Source organism: Rhodnius prolixus, unplaced genomic scaffold (assembly GCF_049639745.1).
Source record: "Rhodnius prolixus isolate KJV_2025 unplaced genomic scaffold, Rpr scaffold_36, whole genome shotgun sequence".
Lineage (NCBI taxonomy): Eukaryota > Metazoa > Arthropoda > Insecta > Hemiptera > Reduviidae > Rhodnius > Rhodnius prolixus.
The window spans coordinates 686,382-708,437 of NW_027411639.1; the positions used below are offsets into that span (position 1 = coordinate 686,382).

The 22,056-nt window shown below is 34.3% G+C and overlaps 1 protein-coding gene across 11 annotated transcripts in view; it reads left to right on the top strand.

The window, feature by feature from the left end:
- Positions 1-22,056, top strand: part of LOC141462335 (suppressor of lurcher protein 1-like) — a 418,108-nt gene that overhangs the window by 391,199 nt on the left and 4,853 nt on the right. For 10 of the 11 annotated variants that reach the window (XM_074144106.1, XM_074144104.1, XM_074144110.1 and 7 more), the window contains 2 exons: positions 17,526-17,773; positions 21,830-21,962. In XM_074144106.1, the coding sequence (XP_074000207.1) occupies positions 17,526-17,773; positions 21,830-21,885 (304 nt within the window). In that variant the 3' untranslated portion in view covers positions 21,886-21,962. The remainder of the gene's footprint in view (positions 1-17,525; positions 17,774-21,829; positions 21,963-22,056) is intronic. The other variant, XM_074144108.1, reaches the window with a different exon arrangement.

The window sequence follows — 22,056 nt, forward strand, 5'->3', positions numbered from 1 at the left end:
GATCGAGTTTCAGAAGTGTTTCGAGGATTGGAAAAAGCGCTGGCACAAGTGTATTGTATGCGAACGGGACTACTTTGAAGGCGACAATATTAATGTAGATGAATAAATAAATATTTTTTTCAAAAAACGAAAATTCCCGTTACTTTTTGAACACACCTCGTACCTGAGTATCTGTATTCTTATTAAGGCTATTTTTCTTATTATTATAAAAAATTCACATTAAATTAGTCATTAATTTGTTAGGTATGAAAATTATTTTATAATCTATAGTTTTATTGTACTATAGTAAAGTAATCGCCTATTTTCTCAGACAGAGCTTAACGTCCAACTACCAATTAGGTGTCGTTGACGGAGGATGGAAGCTCATACTTTACTATAAACAATTTTTTCTAACAAATAAAAAGTAGTCATATTCAAGATTCGAACTGGGGATCTCCCACTTACAAAGCCACGTTCTTGACCACTAGACCAACACCCGCCCCTCATAGTATCGTACTATAAAACACTAATAAGATTATTTTCTTCATTACTTCAGTACAAATTCTGACCCTTAGGCTTTTAAATATTTTCGCAACAGTTTTTCGTTAACATTTTTAAAAATTATCTGCATAATGGCCATATTACGATTTGCGTAATAAATTAAATACATAGACTGGGAAGCAGAGCTTCGTGTACACCTAGTAGTTTGAATTTTTCTCAATTAACCTAATCTAAACGGAGCCAGGACAATAAAACCACAGCAAAGTTAACCCTTCAGCCGTCACGTCGGGTCATATTGACAGGGTAAGTTTTAAATTATAACTAAGGTTATATTGAGAAAATACTTCCAACTACTGCACCACTTTAAATTAGCTTTGACAATAGGATTATCTATCTATAATGCGCTAAAATATCTTTTAAGTTGCGCTTAAAGATTTATTGTCAGATCCCATCCTGTTGGATACATCTAATACCCAAATTTCAAAACTCTCGCGCTGCTTGAATACAATACTTCGTGTACACCTAGAAGTTTGAATTTTTCTCAATTAACCTAATCTAAACGGAGCCAGGACAATAAAACCACAGCAAAGTTAACCCTTCAGCCGTCACGTCGGGTCATATTGACAGGGTAAGTTTTAAATTATAACTAAGGTTATATTGAGAAAATACTTCCAACTACTGCACCACTTTAAATTAGCTTTGACAATAGGATTATCTATCTATAATGCGCTGAAATATCTTTTAAGTTGCGCTTAAAGATTTATTGTCAGATCCCATCCTGTTGGATACATCTAATACCCAAATTTCAAAACTCTCGCGCTGCTTGAATACAATACTTCGTGTACACCTAGAAGTTTGAATTTTTCTCAATTAACCTAATCTAAACGGAGCCAGGACAATAAAACCACAGCAAAGTTAACCCTTCAGCCGTCACGTCGGGTCATATTGACAGGGTAAGTTTTAAATTATAACTAAGGTTATATTGAGAAAATACTTCCAACTACTGCACCACTTTAAATTAGCTTTGACAATAGGATTATCTATCTATAATGCGCTAAAATATCTTTTAAGTTGCGCTTAAAGATTTATTGTCAGATCCCATCCTGTTGGATACATCTAATACCCAAATTTCAAAACTCTCGCGCTGCTTGAATACAATACTTCGTGTACACCTAGTAGTTTGAATTTTTCTCAATTAACCTAATCTAAACGGAGCCAGGACAATAAAACCACAGCAAAGTTAACCCTTCAGCCGTCACGTCGGGTCATATTGACAGGGTAAGTTTTAAATTATAACTAAGGTTATATTGAGAAAATACTTCCAACTACTGCACCACTTTAAATTAGCTTTGACAATAGGATTATCTATCTATAATGCGCTGAAATATCTTTTAAGTTGCGCTTAAAGATTTATTGTCAGATCCCATCCTGTTGGATACATCTAATACCCAAATTTCAAAACTCTCGCGCTGCTTGAATACAATACTTCGTGTACACCTAGAAGTTTGAATTTTTCTCAATTAACCTAATCTAAACGGAGCCAGGACAATAAAACCACAGCAAAGTTAACCCTTCAGCCGTCACGTCGGGTCATATTGACAGGGTAAGTTTTAAATTATAACTAAGGTTATATTGAGAAAATACTTCCAACTACTGCACCACTTTAAATTAGCTTTGACAATAGGATTATCTATCTATAATGCGCTGAAATATCTTTTAAGTTGCGCTTAAAGATTTATTGTCAGATCCCATCCTGTTGGATACATCTAATACCCAAATTTCAAAACTCTCGCGCTGCTTGAATACAATACTTCGTGTACACCTAGTAGTTTGAATTTTTCTCAATTAACCTAATCTAAACGGAGCCAGGACAATAAAACCACAGCAAAGTTAACCCTTCAGCCGTCACGTCGGGTCATATTGACAGGGTAAGTTTTAAATTATAACTAAGGTTATATTGAGAAAATACTTCCAACTACTGCACCACTTTAAATTAGCTTTGACAATAGGATTATCTATCTATAATGCGCTGAAATATCTTTTAAGTTGCGCTTAAAGATTTATTGTCAGATCCCATCCTGTTGGATACATCTAATACCCAAATTTCAAAACTCTCGCGCTGCTTGAATACAATACTTCGTGTACACCTAGTAGTTTGAATTTTTCTCAATTAACCTAATCTAAACGGAGCCAGGACAATAAAACCACAGCAAAGTTAACCCTTCAGCCGTCACGTCGGGTCATATTGACAGGGTAAGTTTTAAATTATAACTAAGGTTATATTGAGAAAATACTTCCAACTACTGCACCACTTTAAATTAGCTTTGACAATAGGATTATCTATCTATAATGCGCTGAAATATCTTTTAAGTTGCGCTTAAAGATTTATTGTCAGATCCCATCCTGTTGGATACATCTAATACCCAAATTTCAAAACTCTCGCGCTGCTTGAATACAATACTTCGTGTACACCTAGTAGTTTGAATTTTTCTCAATTAACCTAATCTAAACGGAGCCAGGACAATAAAACCACAGCAAAGTTAACCCTTCAGCCGTCACGTCGGGTCATATTGACCCGACTCATACTTTCAAGTCTTCTATTTTAATATCTATAAGGGCTGGGCTCGCGAAATTTTTATTTATCTTTTTTATTTATACTTTTTGACGTATTTTGATTGAGATGGCATAGGATTTTTTCCCGCCGCCAGCTGTACGGGCTCGAACCAGCAATTTTGACCCGTAGTGACGGCTTGTGTCATTCATTTCTTAGTGTTTTGACCCGAGGTGATTCCTTGAGTAACATTTTTCTTCTCCAATAAAACTGTCTCCGAAGCAAGTATTTCTTTAATTTATTCAATAAAAGGAATTTTTTTTATTGTTATTGCTACTAATAATATTGTACAAGTATCAAAGTTGCCTTGCCGCCGAGGGGGATGTAGGTATTGTCCGTGGAGATTGTTCTGGGAGTTGAGTGACCGAAGTCTCTCTATGGTGTCTTATGTACCCAAAAAATCAAGAGCAGTAATTTTTTTATCTACAATGCACAGCGATAGATCCATTGGCAGCGGAACAGGGAACAAAAATAAACCCGAAATTATAACTTTTTACAATGCTACCAAAGGAGGGGTAGATACTAATGACCAACTTTGTGCAAATTGTTGTGTAGGAAGAAAAAACAAATAGATAGCCTCTGGCAATTTTTTACCACTTACTTAATGTGTCAGGCATTAATGCGTATATCACATGTAAAAATAATGCTCAACGTAAAAATATAAATTTTAAAATGGACCGTCGCACCTTCCTCAAAAGTTTGGGGCATCAATTATTGCGAAACGTCATTAGCAGAAGGTCGCTGAGCACCGTGATCCTACGGAATTTGAAGGTGAGGATCAATATGTATCTGCAAGAAGAAGACGCAACAATTCTTTCGATTGCAACAAATGAAGAAGTCATTCCTAACCCTAAAAAACGAAGAAGATGCCACATATGCCCTAGTACAAGGGACAATAAATATCCTACTTTTTGCAGTAACTGTAAAAATTACGTATGTAAGATACCCTCAGTAACTATTTGCACTAACTGTAGAAATAATTGTAATTAATTAACTGTTTTAATTTTAATTGTAAACTGTAAATATTTTCTCTGTTTTTCATTACAAGCTAAGCAGCACCTCATTTAGAAATTACATCTTTATGTTACTGATTTTTTTTTAAATTTGTATTTCTGTTTTATTAAAGTATAAATAAATGTTTTGTCTTCGATTTCTATTCCCTATAACATGATATTAGTTAGTTTTTCCTTTTTATTTAATAGTTTTTAATGCTGGGTCAATATGACCCGAGGTGACGGCTTATGGCAATTCACATAAGGTGACGGCTCAAGGGTTAATGCGAGGATGCCAAAAATAAAGAAGATATTTTCGATGTAAAAAGTTTTTATATTTCTAAATAATCATTGGCCTGAGATGAGAGGTCGGCCTAAGGAAAGTTTCGCTTTTGTTCTACAAATAAGTTGTTGTGCGGTAAAAGTGTTCTTTGTAAGTAAGTTTGCTGATAATGATGGAAAAGTTCTTGGGGGTACATTACTGAGGCAACCCAGTTCAGATCTGTTTCAAAGGAGTAGAAACTTTCATCAAAGATAACCCCCACTTCAACAGACGTTTTGATATCTCCCTTTCTTATTTTGATAGGCACACTCTATATGATGCTTCTACCAACTTCATTCTCTTATCTCCCGCCAAAACTGGGTTGACCATATTCATATTTCGTCAGTCGTCATAACTTCAGACCGAGAAAAAAGTTGTTCACCCAACTGTAGCGTACATACATATTTCGTGCTTTAGCAAACTTTTTTTATTCATTTTCATCCAAAAATGTACTTGGTGGGTGTGCATGTGTGAGTTTGTAACTCCCTTAATACTCTAAATGTATTTCATTTCAATTACACCCAAGCATTCATAGTGGACTTTCATTACTTTTGCTTTTTCACTTTGTGAATAAAAAAACAACAAAATATTGCATTTGGGGGTTTCTGTCTGGCAACCTTACACAATGTTTTACATTAAATGAGACTAACTACTAAGGCAAATACACCGCAACCTAGATGATCTATGGTAGTTTTTTAACATTGTTTTGTTGCTTAGTCTGATGAGAAGTAAAGCGTAGAGAAAAATAAGTATGAATAAACATATTTTGCCAGTGTTGTCTGAAAGCAATCAATCCTTAACCACAAGTTTTATGCGAGCGCACTATTGTGTATTTTACGATCAATATTAGATTTAAACATTTTGAAAGAATGTTTGTGTATTTTATTATCAATATTAGATTTAAACATTTTGAAAGAATGTTTGTGTATTTTATTATCAATATTAGATTTAAACATTTTGAAAGAATGTTTGTGTATTTTATTATCAATATTAGATTTAAACATTTTGAAAGAATGTTTGTGTATTTTATTATCAATATTAGATTTAAACATTTTGAAAGAATGTTTGTGTATTTTATTATCAATATTAGATTTAAACATTTTGAAAGAATGTTTGTGTATTTTATTATCAATATTAGATTTAAACATTTTGAAAGAATGTTTGTGTATTTTATTATCAATATTAGATTTAAACATTTTGAAAGAATGTTTGTGTATTTTATTATCAATATTAGATTTAAACATTTTGAAAGAATGTTTGTGTATTTTATTATCAATATTAGATTTAAACATTTTGAAAGAATGTTTGTGTATTTATTTTATTATCAATATTAGATTTAAACATTTTGAAAGAATGTTTGTGTAATTTCCAGCCAAAAAGTGAATTAATAGCTAATTTCAGTTATGGTTAATTTAGCAATTTTCCGGAAAACCAGAGGTTCTTTCATATCCCTAATAAAACATTAAAAAAAAAAAAAATATCAATCAAAAATGTCTCTGCAAATTCATTTTCACAACTCCAATCTGGAATGAAATTGAAGAATGCAGACAAAAAAAAACTTCACCGTTTTTTGACGTGAATAAGTCTTTAAATTTGCTATCATATGGAGGCAATCCAAAAAATCTAATGATAATAAAAACTGACAACGGACTGTACAGGCATAGATTGTGTTCGATCGTCGATTATGAAGACACATTAGGCAGCAGCTAGTGCACGTTTCACTACGACGTTTGTCAACAATCCATTCGGACATAAGTGTGATGTGTGTGTGATCGTCTATGGTTTCTGCGCTCATTGAAGCTAACAAAAGAAAAACACTTACCTCTGCTTAATAATACTTTCCCTGAAGCGCCAGTAGCGGACTTTAAACTGTGCGGTACGTGTAAAAAAAATCACTGGACTCGGACAAAGTGCCCACGTTGTCATGTTCGAACGGATTTGTGTATCCACCTAAGCAACACGGGTTGCCCGTATTAGATCTGATCAGTGCAAGTCTAGTATCACCGCGACTGCCATTCATGCAGGTACGTAGGTTGCATTACGACGGCAGCTATGGTATCATCGGACAAGTCATTAATGTACCCGTGGATGTGGACACTGTGGTACCACAGACCTATAATAGATAAAGTTATATTGTAACACAGTAATTATTTGTTTCCTTGATTTCATCCTAAATACATACCTAAATAAAAAAATAAGTTTTTGGTATCAATTCGTGAAAATTACGTTGCCCCATCATCTGCACTACAATAGTGGATCATCTCCGTAGAATCTTGAACGTACCTATTTGTGCTTACAATTATATTTTCACTAGAAGCACTATTTTTTTTTATCATTCAGAGTGAGTGAAGTTCATGTCAAAATAAGGAAATGGTTTCCTTGCATTATTATAGATTTGTGTACCAAAATACATTAAATCGATTAATTAATTCAGTATAATTTGCAAAAATGAAAGAGATGTTTAAATTATTTTCTTAACAATAATAGCATGTCTGTTCCAAGCTTGAACAATTTTTAACAGTGGTAAATTGGTACCTAAAAGATATTCATGGGTTTTACTTATTGCCTGAGATACAAACTTACGAGGGTCGTTTGAAAAGTCCGTGCAAAGTCAGAGAGATAGCACTACTGGCGCATATCGAGGTTATGTTTAGTTAGTAGCATCTCTTGGAAGAACACACACCAAGTTTCAGCCAGATCGGTCTAGTTCTTTGTGTTTGGCATTCGTTTGAATCGAGGAAGTCGAGTGATTTTCAAAAAATGGACGAAAAAGAATTTCGTGTGTTGATTAAACACTACTTTATGAAAGGCAAAACGCCTCAGGAGACTAAAGAGAAGCTTGATAAACATTATGGTGACTCTGCACCTTCGATTAGAACAGTTTATTAGTGGTTTCAAAATTTTCGGAGTGGCCATATGGGCACAAGTGACGTGAACGTTCTGGACGCCCTGTTGAGGTTACTACTCCAGAAATCATTGATAAAATCCATGATATGGTGATGGATGACAGAAGAGTGAAGGTGCGTGAGATTGCTAGTGCTGAGGGCATCTCGAATGAACGGGTACATAATATTTTGCATCAACATTTGGACATGACAAAGCTATCCGCAAGATGGGTGCCGCGATTGCTCACGCTTGACCAAAAACGAAATCGTGTGAAGTGTTGCAAGGACGGTTTGCAGCTGTTCCAGAAGAATCCGCAGGACTTTAAGCGTCGTTTCGTCACTGTGGATGAAACATGGATACATCACTGCGTTCCTGAGACCAAAGAACAATCTGAACAATGGGTTACCAAGGGGGAATCTGCGCCAAAAAAGGCGAAGACCGTTCCTTCGGCCGGAAAGATTATGGCGACTGTCTTTTGGGATTCGCAAGGAATAATCCTCATCGACTATCTGGAAAAGGGTAAAACTATTACAGGTGCATATTATTCATCGTTATTGGACCGTTTGAAAACCGAGCTGCAAGAAAAACGCCCACGATTGGCCCACAAAAAAGTCCTTTTCCATCACGACAACGCACCAGCTCACACCTCAGCAGTTGTGGTCGCAAAATTAATGGAAATAGGGTTCCAACTCGTTTCACATCCCCCCTATTCTCCAGACTTGGCTCCCTCGGACTACTATTTGTTCCCCAATATGAAGAAATGGCTGGCGGGAAAAAGATTTTATTCAAACGAGGAGGTGATTGTAGAAACGAATGGCTATTTTTCAGACTTGGACAAATCCTATTATTCGGAAGGCATCAACAAACTAAAGCAGCATTGGACGAAGTGTATAAGTCTAAAAGGAGACTATGTTGAAAAATAAAAAAGGTTTACCCCAAAAAATTAAGTAGTTTTTATTTTTGCACGGACTTTTCAAACCACCCTCGTAAGCTTTTACAGAGCTTGTGCCGAAATGAAATTCCTAATCTTGAGGCAATATTATTTAGGTGTACTTTAAAGCTCTATCAAAGTCTTTTAAAAAATTCTTGTTTAAAGAGAAAATTCGTCTATCTGTTTGATTGAAACATTTTTTGCTTGCTTTTTGCTTAAAAATCAAGCTTTTTTTAAAATTATCAAGCACTTCGTATCATAGAAAAAAACAAGCTTATAAATTCGTGGAGAGTTTCACGTAAAAGCTAAAAAATCCATGTGTATTGAAGTATAGATTTCAAACAAAATAACTTGAGCTTTTTTTTAGTGAAAACTCCTAAATAAAAACAGATTCAGTAAAGATTCCACTTCGGTTTCGATTTACTGTCGAATTCCATCGTAAAACATAAACCAATTATGGAATTTGAACTGCCAACAATATTCTGTTTGGAAGGTACCTTTCACTCCTTACCCTACGTTAATTAGAAAATAAAATCACCTACTTGCTCGCACGCAGAGGACTTCTGAACGTGCATTTTCTATAAACTTTTCGATATTCTAAAATCGGCAAGATTTTGGTACTTTCTTTTACAAGGGATAAGAGAAGTAGAAATTTAGTGTGAAACAAACAGTTGTATCACCGTAAATCTTAAATTTTCTTCGTATATTTGCAATCTTCGACATTTTAAAAAGTTACTAATTCGTAAAACCGAAAAATAGACGAAAATGGCACATGGGAGAAAAATGCACAAAGAAAACGATATTTTGTTAAAAATTAATTTTAATTTAATTAATTTTAAAATAGATTATTGTAACATCAAGTAATTAATGAATTAACAGAAGCAATAATAGTTGAGTACTTATCATTGATAAGAGATGGTACTATTTCCTGAGGAATTGGTGAGTATTGGTAATGCTCTGCGGGCAAGTAACAAGTAATATACGATATACTGCAGTTCAGCTTGTGAGAAGCTGACCTAGCTAAGAGAGTAAGCCCATTCCTTGTAAAATATGCCCAGAGGCTAACCACCGTAAATCACTAGCTTCCAGCGGTATATAGTATGTACAAAATAGTATCATTTTTTATACTTCCATTAGAATCATCTTACTAGAAAAACCAACCAACTTCTTGTTACCGCTGCTAGGAGCTAATTTTAGGAGTACATCTATTTTCTAGCACTTATACTGGGATAAGAGTTCAAAAAAATATGTTTTGATGTACTCGTACCTTGAGAATGAATTGTTTTTTACAAAAAAATGGTCTGTATTTGGGTATTTGTTAAAAATATCTAAAACTTGAGGAAAAACTTACCAGCTGATCAAACTATATCAAGCGTTTGGGTTCCAAATCGGTCACGATCAAAAACTGGAGTTCAACCAAACGCTCAAACCTCCAAAGGATCCAGTCCTTTAGCCTAAAATTCTTCGCTCTATAGTAAACAGCTCCTTTCTACGTCACCAATCAAACCATTCACACAGACTTGAACATTCCTTTCGTCGCATCGCTAAAACACGATACAGAAAACTCCATCTTAACATTCAAACACATCACAATCCACTTGTACAACATCTATCTTCCAGAACATTTCCAAGACAACACTTCTAGACGTATTAAAAGACAGGTGGCCTCGCGATATCCTATTTTATTATTATTTATTTATTTTATTGCTTTTGAGAGTAAGTCTCCCTTAGCAAGGAGTTGACATACTCGTATTACAATAGATTTTTTTACAAACTTGCTTACAATTTACGTACAAATTAAACTAAGAATCATAAGATAACAAAATGGTAAATTAAGAATATTGCGCTTCTTGCTTGTTGTAAATATAAATAAATGAAAATTAAGCAAATAAAAATAATTAAAAAACTAAACAAAGAAGAATGCAGAAATAAAAGAAAACATAATAAGAAGAAATGAATGCATAAATTATAATTAACTTAAATTAATCATTATTTTTATATTAAAATAGCTCAGTCCAATAAATAAACCATATATAAATGTTTATAAATCTTCCAGAAATTCTAGTCTTTTTAAACAATTAACAATGTAATAATAAATATCATTGAGTTTAGCACAGCTTTCAATTTGTAATATGTTCGCTAAATTCTCTTCATCATTAAAATTATGAGCAATATGTTTCCCTAAATATTGAGACCTAGCTTCTTTGTGAAAAGAGCATCTAAAGAATAGATGATAGGGGTTTTCAAGCTTATTTTTTTTGAAGAAAATCTATGTTCTCTTTATAGATTTTCTTCAAAAAAAATAAGAAACTCTTTCCTTTAAAATATATTTTTAAATATCCAAGTGGTGCCAACCTTAGCTGGCTGATAATTCTTAACTTCCAAAAGCTAACATGAAACGACGCGGGTAATATTCTTCTAAATTTAGATTACATATATTTCGGAAAAGGGGGTTATATCTGGATTGCAGTACCACTTCAATATCAAGGCAGAAATTATTATTTTTGACTTTCTCCACTATATTTCGAATTATTGTTTTGTGGGCTTTAATACAATCAATATTAGTTATATCAGCTATTCCTACCGCTAACAATTTTCCATTCAACTGGGAGAAACAATTATAGGCAAACGTATTGGAGTGGCTGTGGTAGTCTAACATAATTAATCTTTTCAAGCAAATTTACCGCTGGGTAATTTTCCTTAAACCTCTTACTTTTTTTGAGAGAAAATTCAAAATTTAAGGCAGAAAAGAGGCATGAATAGAGTTAGGCTTCCATGTAAAGTGCCATTTCTGTGTATTTTACAATTTTACCACTTCTAATGAATTTTAATTTGTTGCAACTGTGAAAATTTTGTAGACGTATGACCAGTTTTACAGTGAAAGGCCGTTTGCTTTGTTTAAATAAAATTTGTGTATCTTGATGAAAAATTATTGTATTCATTTGTCCTCGCGCATAAACAATAAGTTAAAAAAAGAAATAGCAACAAAAATAAATTTATCAAAATACTGTTCAACCATCTATCTATACTGCAAGCGAAAGTTTGTGTACAAAAAGAATAATGTATAGTCCCTTTGGGAAAACATAAATATTTAGAGAATATGGCAACGTATTGATCACTCTGCAGAAACTCGTACACTGCTTATGCGATGGCTCTTAGTTTTATTAATTTGGATGATTGATCACATTCAACTAGAAAATCTGTACGTAAATTACCAGTTGGTAAACCAGCTGGAAATACTTGGCTGTCAAAAAATATTGGTTAGATTTTTGAAAGCTTATGGTAAACATGGTCATTTTGCTTGCTAACTTCAAATTCTAATTTATTGTGGGCTCATTAAATGTTTAAAGTATTTTTGGAAACTTGTTATGAACATTTTACCCACAAAATTCAACAAGGTATGGTCTTAAAATTGGAAACTAATGCGAACTGTTTATAATTTTTCGTTTAGGATAATCAGAATTCAGTTCTGAATTATTATTTTTTAATATTGTGTCCATGACCGAGAATTCATTATTTTTTTTCAAAATACATATTGTAACGAAGTTGACCTGAGGAGGGAAGAAAGGCCTAGATTGTTCTAGGGGTTGAGCGACCAAAGTCGGTAACAGGCCGACACTGTGTAAACAAAAGGCAAGGCTTTACCTGAGCTGGAAAAGAAAAGGGCTAAATTGTCCAAGGAGTTTAGTGACCGTAGCCTGTAACGGTCCACCGCTGTGTAAAAACAAGCTAAGGGAGCGGCCCCAGTTGGAGTGATGGCAGTATGTGTTTTCCCCAGCAAGTGAGTGGCAGGTGGGAGTGAGACAGACGGAGTTGGAGTGAGACAGAGAGTTGGAGGAGGGCGGCCCCAGTTAGGGTGGTGGCAGTATGTGTTTTCCAGCCAATGAGTGGCAGGTGGGAGTGAGACAGACGGAGTTGGAGTGAGACAGACGGAGTGGGGCAGTCGCAGTTAAAGGGAGGCAGACACAGCTGGAAAGTTAGTCTTGGAAAGTCAGTCTTTGAGAGTTAGTTTGGAGAGACACTTTGGAAGTGACAGTTTTTGAGAGAGTCAGTGTTGCGGAGTGCTTCAGAGGTAGCCAGTTGGGCAGTCACTCAGTTAGTGAGTAGAGCTTTGTTAGTGCAGCTGAGACTAGTGCAATTCGGTGCAGTGCGGACCAGTGGCCAGTCTTGGAACAGTTTTGTGGTGTTACGTACTGAGTAAGTAACAGTAAACTGTTGTGGCTGTTGTAAATGGTAACTGTAATGAATACCGTTAGTTGCTAGTAAATGTTAATTGTTAGTAATGTTACTGTGTTAATAAATCCGACTACTAATAAGTTTAGCGAGTTTTATTATTTATCAAACCAACATATTATTTAATAACTAATGGCAGTCATTAGTTATAGGTAAAGTTTTTAGTAAAAGGACAAAAACTTTACAATATTTTAAACTAATATATTTTTTTAACCTTCTGAATATGGTTGGATTCGCGATACTGAAAATCGTCAAGGTTTTCCAAAAAACAGAAGAGAATTCTTCGTACAAAGAATCGCTGAGTTCTCCTCTGCAATGTTATTTATATATATTTTTCGCATTTTATTTTTCTGTATCATTAATTTAGCTTTATACAAATATTTTGCTCTTTTATATTTCACAATTTTAACACCCACATGTTTGCAATCATCGACCGAATGATTGATCGATTCATTTCCAAAACTAAACTGAAATTTTTACAGAATGTATTGTGGTACTGGATGCGATTCCTGATCTGGGTCTTGGATTTTATATAATAATAATAATAATAATAATAATAATAATAAACTTTATTGCTTATAAGGGAATTCCTTGTAGCAAGGAGTAGGGTACAATTTCAAATAACATATAACATAATTTGTTTAAAAACAAAATACAAAATTAATTGAACTCAAATTAGTTATACAAAGCCAATTAAATATCACCAGTCGAAACTAGATTGAACATAATTTTAATATTTTAAATAATAATACAAATACTTTAATTAAATAATATTTAAATCAAATATTTCAATGTTTTAAATTTAATAGCAATTCAATAAACCCAAAATAACCTGTAGTCAATTAAGAGGTTCAGTGAAAAATAGTCTGCCTCAGTCAACCTCTAAACGGAAAATCTAGCCAGAGGGCAGCTCCCAAAGTCAAAAGACACCCCACAACAGCGGCGTCAAGAAGGCAAGATCGTTCGCACCCAACGAATAACCAAAAATTAAAGTAATAAAAAATATGGAACATAAAAATAACTTCATTCGTCGAGCGCGAAGGACCTCAGCCTCATGACGCCCGCAATGCAACAGAAGATGTCATTCAACTTCCGAAGACTGTCCACCTGCAAAACATCAATTAGTGTATTACAATCAACTTCGCCTTGGATATACTTGGATAGGTAATGGCTCCTAACAGGTGCATAAATAGGGCATTTCAAGAGGATGTGTTCTAACGTCTCCAGCTCATGTAGGTTGCAGACAGTGCACAATAATGTGGCATCGATGAAGTAAGAATGACCATTTATATAAAAATGTATTAGATTTTATATAACGGTTTATTGTAATGAAAGTTTGCTATCCGCATCCGTTCAGAACGCCTAATTTAGTAGTTAGACTGAAAAAGCCCTACTGAAAAAAAATAGGCAATAATTTACTTTAATTACTTATTTTGGAATCAAGTTTATTTTCCGTTCTTATAATCAATAAAAATATTTTAAAAAAATAGTGCGACACATCAGTTGAATCCAAACAATTTCTCTTCAGAATGACGCGACAGTTGTGGGTGGATCAGGGCTGAAATAATTGTCAATTTATTTTCAAAAAAATAAAAAAAAATAACTGCAGGTCTTTCTTAAGACATACTTCAGAGAAATTAAAAAAATATTTTTCGAATCGTGAAGGGGCATTACGAAGCAGGTACCCACCAGCAATTCAAAATGTTTCCAAAAAGCTCGTTGAGTTTAATTTAAGAAAAGGACTGCACAGGCCTGCTCTAAGATTATTAGCTGAGTGTATTAGCCATTTTTTTGATTAAGTATTCTTTTGTCCAAAAAAAAAGTATCATCTGGATAAAATATTAACTAATCAGATAAAGTAGAAGCTAATCCAGATGAAATGGAAACTAAATGGGAGTAAGTTGCCAGCAGAAACAGTGAGGCTCCTGTAAAATACTGTCCACTAATAAAAAAAGTATGCATAACTCCTGCCTACATGCAGCAGAACTGGAGAGCACAAGGCCTCCACTATCTGAAATATAAATGAAGCTTTTAAAGAGAAATATTTGAACAAGTGGTTTATGGCAAAGTTTTATTTATTCAAATAATCCAGGAATATGAAATATCTATTTCGGTTAGGAACCATTATTTTTGAAATTGGAGACGGAAAATAGTTCCTGTTTCTGCAACTAAAAATATATTTAAGATCATCTTAAACATCGTTCTTATCTATACTTAAGCAGGCCTCCTGGGGACGAAGAGGAAGAAGCCAGGATCAAGCCACGATTCGTAATCATCCCTTGACGGCCAGAGTACCACGTGGACGTCTTTATGGCTAAATATAAGTAAAAATTCAAAATAGATTTTTTGTTTTTCTTATTAATATTTGATTTATTAATTTGTGAATTCTATAATTTATACATATTTAAGCAATTTATATTTATATATATATTTTTTTAATTGACTAAAGACTTCTTTTGTAATCACACTTAGATTCTAAGACTTAGAATCTAAGTACGAGCATTTAGTAACAAAAAAAGAAGAGTACAAAATGTAATTCATAACTTTTACATTCCCACAAATCCGTTTGTTTGATGACAAAAAAAAGAGTCTTTTTCATCTACGTAATTGAACGCTGAACTGGAGAGAATGTTTCTGGAATTACTGAAAAAAATGGATTCAATTTGGATTTAAAAAAAAAAAAATCAGATGAGTAAGGAAGTAAAAATTAAAAAGCCATAATGAACTTTAGTTTTAAAAGAGTGCCATTAAGAGGGGTATGTGGATTGGCGGATTGCCAGTTTTATTTTATAATATATATGTATATATAGAATATTTCTTGGTTCTAGAAAGTTGAACTGGAAAGAATAAAAATTATTCTTTTCTCTTCTGACGTTTCGATTGTTTATTCAATCATATTCAAGAATGTAAATGTGATGGGAGTGCAAAAAAAAAGTTTTGGAGAGAACGCTTCTTTTGTTTGAGAATGATCTGTATTATATTATATTGTACGAGTATATAGAGAAAAGAGAGTTTCGGAGAGAGCATATATCCTTTTGTTGGTTTATTTCATTATTAATATGGCTTTCTGAATTTTATTTGTAAAGTGAGTTTGTTTTTCTGAAAGCCCTCTCAAAGCAAACAGGGTTTTTAAATAAAATAAAATAAAAATAATTTTAATGTAGTAGAAACTATTATCTAAATTTTTGATTGAAATTGGGGAAAAAATCTAGATGAATAAAAGTCAAATTAAAGTAATTGCCTATTTTTTCAGGCAGGCTTTACGTCCGACTACCAATTAGGGGCCGTGGACGGAGGCTACTAGCAAACATACTTTACTGTAAAGTTCTGGTATTAAACATTAAATAAAATCCAAGGCTCAGACCGGGAATCGAACCCAGAATTAAGCAACACATCTTACCTTTGCAGGTATCGCCTCTATCCACTCGGCTGCAATGGCGTTTTCCAAAGGAGCGTGATTTGGAATGTTAACCAAAATTGTGGACACAACAAATATTTAGCGTTAACTCCGTTTAGGTTTTTTGTAAACAACACTTTTATTAGTGTTTTAATTTTGAAATAAAATAAGAAATCTGGTGTGAAAAATAATAAGACTTTTTGCACTTACTGCGATCGTCGAAACGTTCTAATTTACTGTGGGATATCTGACGCCAAAAGTCCGAACAAATGGCAACTGCACTTCTCCAGACTTTTAAATTAGTCAACTTCTTTTCGCTTAACTAGTCCTTCATTTACCTTTCGATTGATTTTATAACGAGGAAACTAAACAGAACTTCGGTCCTTGATTATCTAAATTTTTTTTTTTAACCTACGCCGGTCTCCAGCCTTGCGGCCACTAGACCACGCGCAACCCAATAGTGCATCCTGCCCGGCTATATTGATTCAGGTCTTTAGCCGACTCCCGAGCGTCTGCCAAAGCAGAACACTCCTCGAGGTGCTCGGCATCCATTTCGTCTTGTCTGCATAGTGGGCAAATGGAGGTGTCAAACGCACCAATTCTATGCAGATGCTTAGGAAGGTAGTCATGCCCGGTTGCCAATCGAAAACATGCAACTGCCATGTCTCTCCTCAGGTCAGGTGGGATGTTATGTTAAGTAAACTTTCCCATCGTTTCCCTACTGCAGCCTGGGAGTTTTTCTCATTTCGAATTGCTTTGTAGTGGCTTTGCGTGATCCTTTTCACAGAGTGGAACGTCAGGTCATTCACCGGCTGGGCCTTCAATGAGCCTTCTCGCGCTAATGCGTCCGCTCTCTCATTGCCGTACAATCCGCAATGGCTGGGGATCCACTGAAATATTATTTCTTTTCCTTCCGACTCCGCTTTACTAATTAGTATGAGGCATTTGATCACATACGGGTGCATCTCGTCAAGGTCTCCATTCAGTGCAGAGATTGCTGCTCTAGAGTCGACCAGGATTACCAGGTTGCTTTCAGCTCTGTTGCTCACCGGAGAGAGGGCAAGAAGAATGGCCCTGATCTCGCCAACGAAATTGGTCGCAACGCTACCCACCGGCTCAGAAGGGAGTAAACCCCTGCGCCTGCATTGCTATTGGCTGAAGAAGCCGAGCCTTCTGTATATATATGCGTCCAGGGGGGTGAAGGGTATCTGGTAGCGTTAGTCTCCAGGGCTACAGCTCTCAATTCCATTACTGATGTAGTGGCCTTGTTTACCTCGGTTGTCAGTCCTAGCTCGCATTTTGCTTGTGTATGATTATCTAAATCAGATCATTTATTTTGTACATTTGACTCATTAAATGGTGGTTCGAATTGATCAGCACAGCATTACATCTTGTTTGGTCTTTTGATACCTTCTAAATTAGTGTTTTACAATTATTTATTCACTTTTTTTGTTTCTTTTTATTCTAAGCTGTCATTTTCTTTGAACGTTGAATGCAATAAACATATAATGCATCTTCTTGTTCAGCGATGTAGGGCCTACAAGCCTCTGGGTTTCTGGTTGTTGGACCTCGATTCTTCTACATCAGTTTTTCTTCTTCCTACTTAGTATAGATATAATGAAAATTGCTTTCAGTTAATCGTACCACGTATAATTATTTTTTGTGTGTTACAGATGTGATATGAGCTCAGCCAGTGATTACGTAGAATTTTCCAATTTCATGGGTTTAGATCGTAAATATACTAGACAATGTGGACAGATCACTTCTGGAATGATCGTGGAATCCGAGAGAAAGTTTTTTAGGGTGACATTTAGATCTAACGACAGACTGGACGCGACTGGCTTCAATGCAACATATCAGTTTCTTGAACAGGTGACAGTGGCACCAACTGTTGCTCCTGCCAGCACCACCAGCCAATTGAGTAAGAGACAAGTTCATTCTTTTCTATATTATTAAATGTTTTTTTATATACATTAGCAAAAGTGGTTTTCTTCCCTTGAATCAGTAAATGTTAAGATCTTATTCAATTATTTGGTAGGATAAGTTTCAATTATTTTAGTTCTATTTAACTTTTTGTATCAGGTTAATTAATTCAATGCTGATTTTACGTAGTATTTTCGTTGAACCAGTAACGGCGGCTGGTGCCTTGAAAACGTCGCGGTTGTACCCTGTATTACAGAATTAAGTTTATGAACTGACATTTCTTACATTTAGGCAATATTAAGACAATTGAACTTTTTAAAACACGCTTTTCCTTAAAGCGGAATTCAATTTTTCTATTCTTTTTCTGGATGAGGTCTCTATCTTTGTATTGGAGTATTGAATTGAAAAAAGTATTGAATTTGACATACTTTAAACTTCTGCATAAATACGCAGTCTAAGCTTCATTTCCATTAATTTAAATCTTATAAAATTTTAAAGTAAAAACAAAAACCTGTAAAATGATTAATTTTAACTTAAACTTATGCCCAGTTCTTGTCAAAGACAACACGAATCACCTCTGATTAGAGGATCTTCATGAAATGTTCAGGAAGAAAGGCAACAGATTAAAAGGATTAACCAGTTAAGGCGTGGAATTTAGTTTAAAAAAAAAAACCCACAGTGTGCGGAATCAAAATCAGACAATGACGTTTATACACGTCGAACGCAGGGGGCAAAATAACCAAAAGTTTACAACGTCACAATAGTCACTGCAAGCGACTTTTTCTGCAATCTCTGAGGCTTGAGATTACCAGAGCATTCTGTGCTCATTCAGAATCTTGCACCTCTTCACGTATGCATTGCTCTAGTTAACTAGGGACGCAAGTGCTTTTACAAGAAAGAAAAGAGCTTTGAATTCTGTGCAAAATGAAATCATGCTCGTACTGAGTCCCTGAACCTCTATCTAAGGTAAAAACGGCATTGCACAAGGGTTGAGAGCTTCTATTTGTGTGCGTAATTCCCAATCTCTAATGCGGAGACCAAACATGTACCAACCACTTATCATTTGGCTGACTTCCACCGCAGTTCTATTGGTAAGATAAAGGAAACATCCCACCAAATAATATTCTTATTGTATTTTATTAAAATTTCGAGTTTTTATAGTTAATGGCAATTTTATATTTTTCACGTGTGTACACGTCGAAGGCACTGTAATAGAGATTTGGTTTGACGTGTATTCACGACAAACGCGCTTAACTGGTTAAAGGATGCATATCTGATGTGTAGATAAGGCGATGTGGATTTTTATTTTATAGCGATTGAGTTTAATGGAGATAGAAAAGGAGTATCGAGGTTTTTATGAATACTAAGAAGAGAGAATTGAGCGGAGCCAGTTTTACCCTAGGATTCTTAGGAGGTTGAAACGCTTGGGCTTGGCGGAACCATGGTTTGTCTCCATAAAGGATCCATATTGGTTTCAGTAAAGTGTTGTATAAGAAACGATTGTTCTCTAGTGTTAGGCTTGATCTGAGTGGACAACTTAGTGTTGAGCTAGTCCTTCAAAGATTAAAAAGAAAATATAAGAATTTGGTCGAGAAAAGGGATGAATTTAATCTGAGACTTTGTGATGCAAATTTTCAATTTTAGAGAATTTAGAGGTGCCATTAGATCCAAGTATTTAATGTAAGTCAGCTGAATGTATTAAATAGCCACGATAACAGAATGTAATAATCAGGGTGGCCAATATATGAGGATTACGAGCAATATAGTTGACTCAGAAGATTATATATTCGGCCAAATTGGTTTTACTCTCTGCTAAGTAATGCGATCCTATCCCTTACTTCGCAGAATAATCTCCTCCACACATTTAATAAGTACAAAGCATTATTAATTCAAAAAGTATTGAACTTTAATTTTTTTATCTAACTATACTCCAATTCTTTAAGAGACGATTCAATCTCGCACTTGATAAATGTTAGTTTCTTGTGTTACAGGATTAGTTTATTAAAATTAAAGATTATAGTATCCTACATTAGGAACCTCTTACAGCTCACTGTCCAGTGATGGACAGTGTTGTCTATAACAGAAGAACACTGTGACTAGAGACCAGCACTGCATTGAAAAATACGCTCGGGACAGCAAGGACCTCAGATGTTCATGCCCTTGACTTAATGTAATCACAATAATAACCAACTATGACAGATAATGGTAGGGTCTGACATTGAAGTTGCATGTCAGTGGAATTGGATGCCTGTGGCCATCTTGGTAATCGGTTTCATCTCTACTGGACTAGTTTCTCTGCTTAGAGGAAAGCCTTCATTATGCAGGAGACTGTGATCTTGGGCAGGACGCGTATAGTGAAAATGAATGGATCTAGAAGGATACTTAAGGTGTGCTATCTTGACTTCTTGTAGCTCAATGACTACTTTTTTGCACCTTACATTGAAATGAAAAACAGTAGAAGATATTTGAGATTAAGTCGGTTCTCAGGAACCCAACAAATGCACTAAAACTAAAACTTGCCTGTTGTGTACATGTAGAGAAAAACATAGAAAAACAAGCAATAGTTAGTAAGGTCGAATTAAGGAAATTAAGGACCTTATTTAAAAAAAAATTAAAAAGTCTCGCTGGCACATTGAAAGGAATACTGTGTTTCAAACATTATGGTTAGATGAACTTTCCTATCATAGATAGAACATTTCAGCCATATTGGAAAAGAATTTAAACAATTTAATGGACATTGAAAACAAATTTGCGACTAAACCCCCCAGAAAAGAATTGAATTCCATGCGGAAAACTGGTATAATAGTGACTGACAATGCTAAAGGCCCAGATTTAATGCGGACTACATCCACTGGGTAGAGTTTAGAGGGAGAGAAAATTGAACATCGATTCCACACGAACATCGCTCGTTCAGCAAAAAGATTTAGAATTAAAATTTTAATTAAAAAACATATATATATATATATATATATATATATATATATACTCTGATTAAAAAAAAAAATTTTTTTTGTTTGCCATTAATATTTTATTCAAATGAATATCACATTGTAATGGGGGTAAAATGGAATTTCCTATTTAAAGTTGAAAACTTTAATCGACTTTTCAAAGTATTTAATTTAGTTTGAAAATGAGAGAGTACTTTTTAATGAATTTAATATTAATTTTCATTTGCACTTCTTTGAAGCTTTTCTAATATTCTTGAAATTTAAGTATCCTTGATCCTCTTCAGTTATTAACTTTTAAAGTTTCTTTTCTCTTCAGTTTGTTGTAGAAATTTAAAATAACTTTCTCCATTCGCTTTCATTTGACTTATTTAGTGGAAGAATTAATAAGTTTATTATTAATATTAAGTATTAGCTCATTTTGCAGAGAAGTTACCGTGAAAGACCGAAATAGGAGAATGTCAAGATTCACTTAATGAATGTTGGGATAGGATCAACAAATGGTCCTCTCCTCTTTGCTTACATTGCAGTGAGGAGGAGGATTTCAAACATGTAATAATGATATGTCCACGTTATGTGGGTAGAAAGGAAACGAATGTTTGACGACATATACTCCTATAAATCAAATATATAGGTATTTAGAAGCACCATTTCGCTACGAAGACATGATATTCTCCACCATCATATACGTGCTTAAGTCTATAGCAGAGCTAGCAATGAAATATGAATGTATTTAAAAGTTATAGAATGAATGCAAGAAATTAATTCTTCCACTATTCACTGTTCCATGGACCAGCATGATTTACTTGTTCATCGAATCTTTATAAATAATTGATTCTTACAAACTAGTAAACTTCAAAATCTTCTTGGCTATATCTCCTACAAACGTCTTGGAAATTACACAAAAACTATCAATTTCTTAAAAAAAATCAATCAATTCTTAAAATGCTTACAAAATAATTCTTACTACTTTTAATAACAACTACCAACCTATTTTAGTATCCACCTAACCTAACCTAAATCTCCCTAGCAATCTATCTAATGACTTTTGAAATATCCTTTTTATCCATTCAAACATCATATTACTAACATTTTTTTATTTTTTTTAGGCTACAACTTGATGGTAATAGTGTTTGGAGTTATAATATATTGGAAGATAACGTGATTGTGGATGTATTCTACATGAAATCACCTGTTCCTCCAAAGCTCATCTATTCTTTGGAAGTTTTGTAAGAATTACTTGTATGTATATCATTTTAATATTCTAAATTATACCAAGTAAAATAGTCGTTTGAATTATGATACTTACAGTTCAAGAACTGTTTCATTAAGAAGT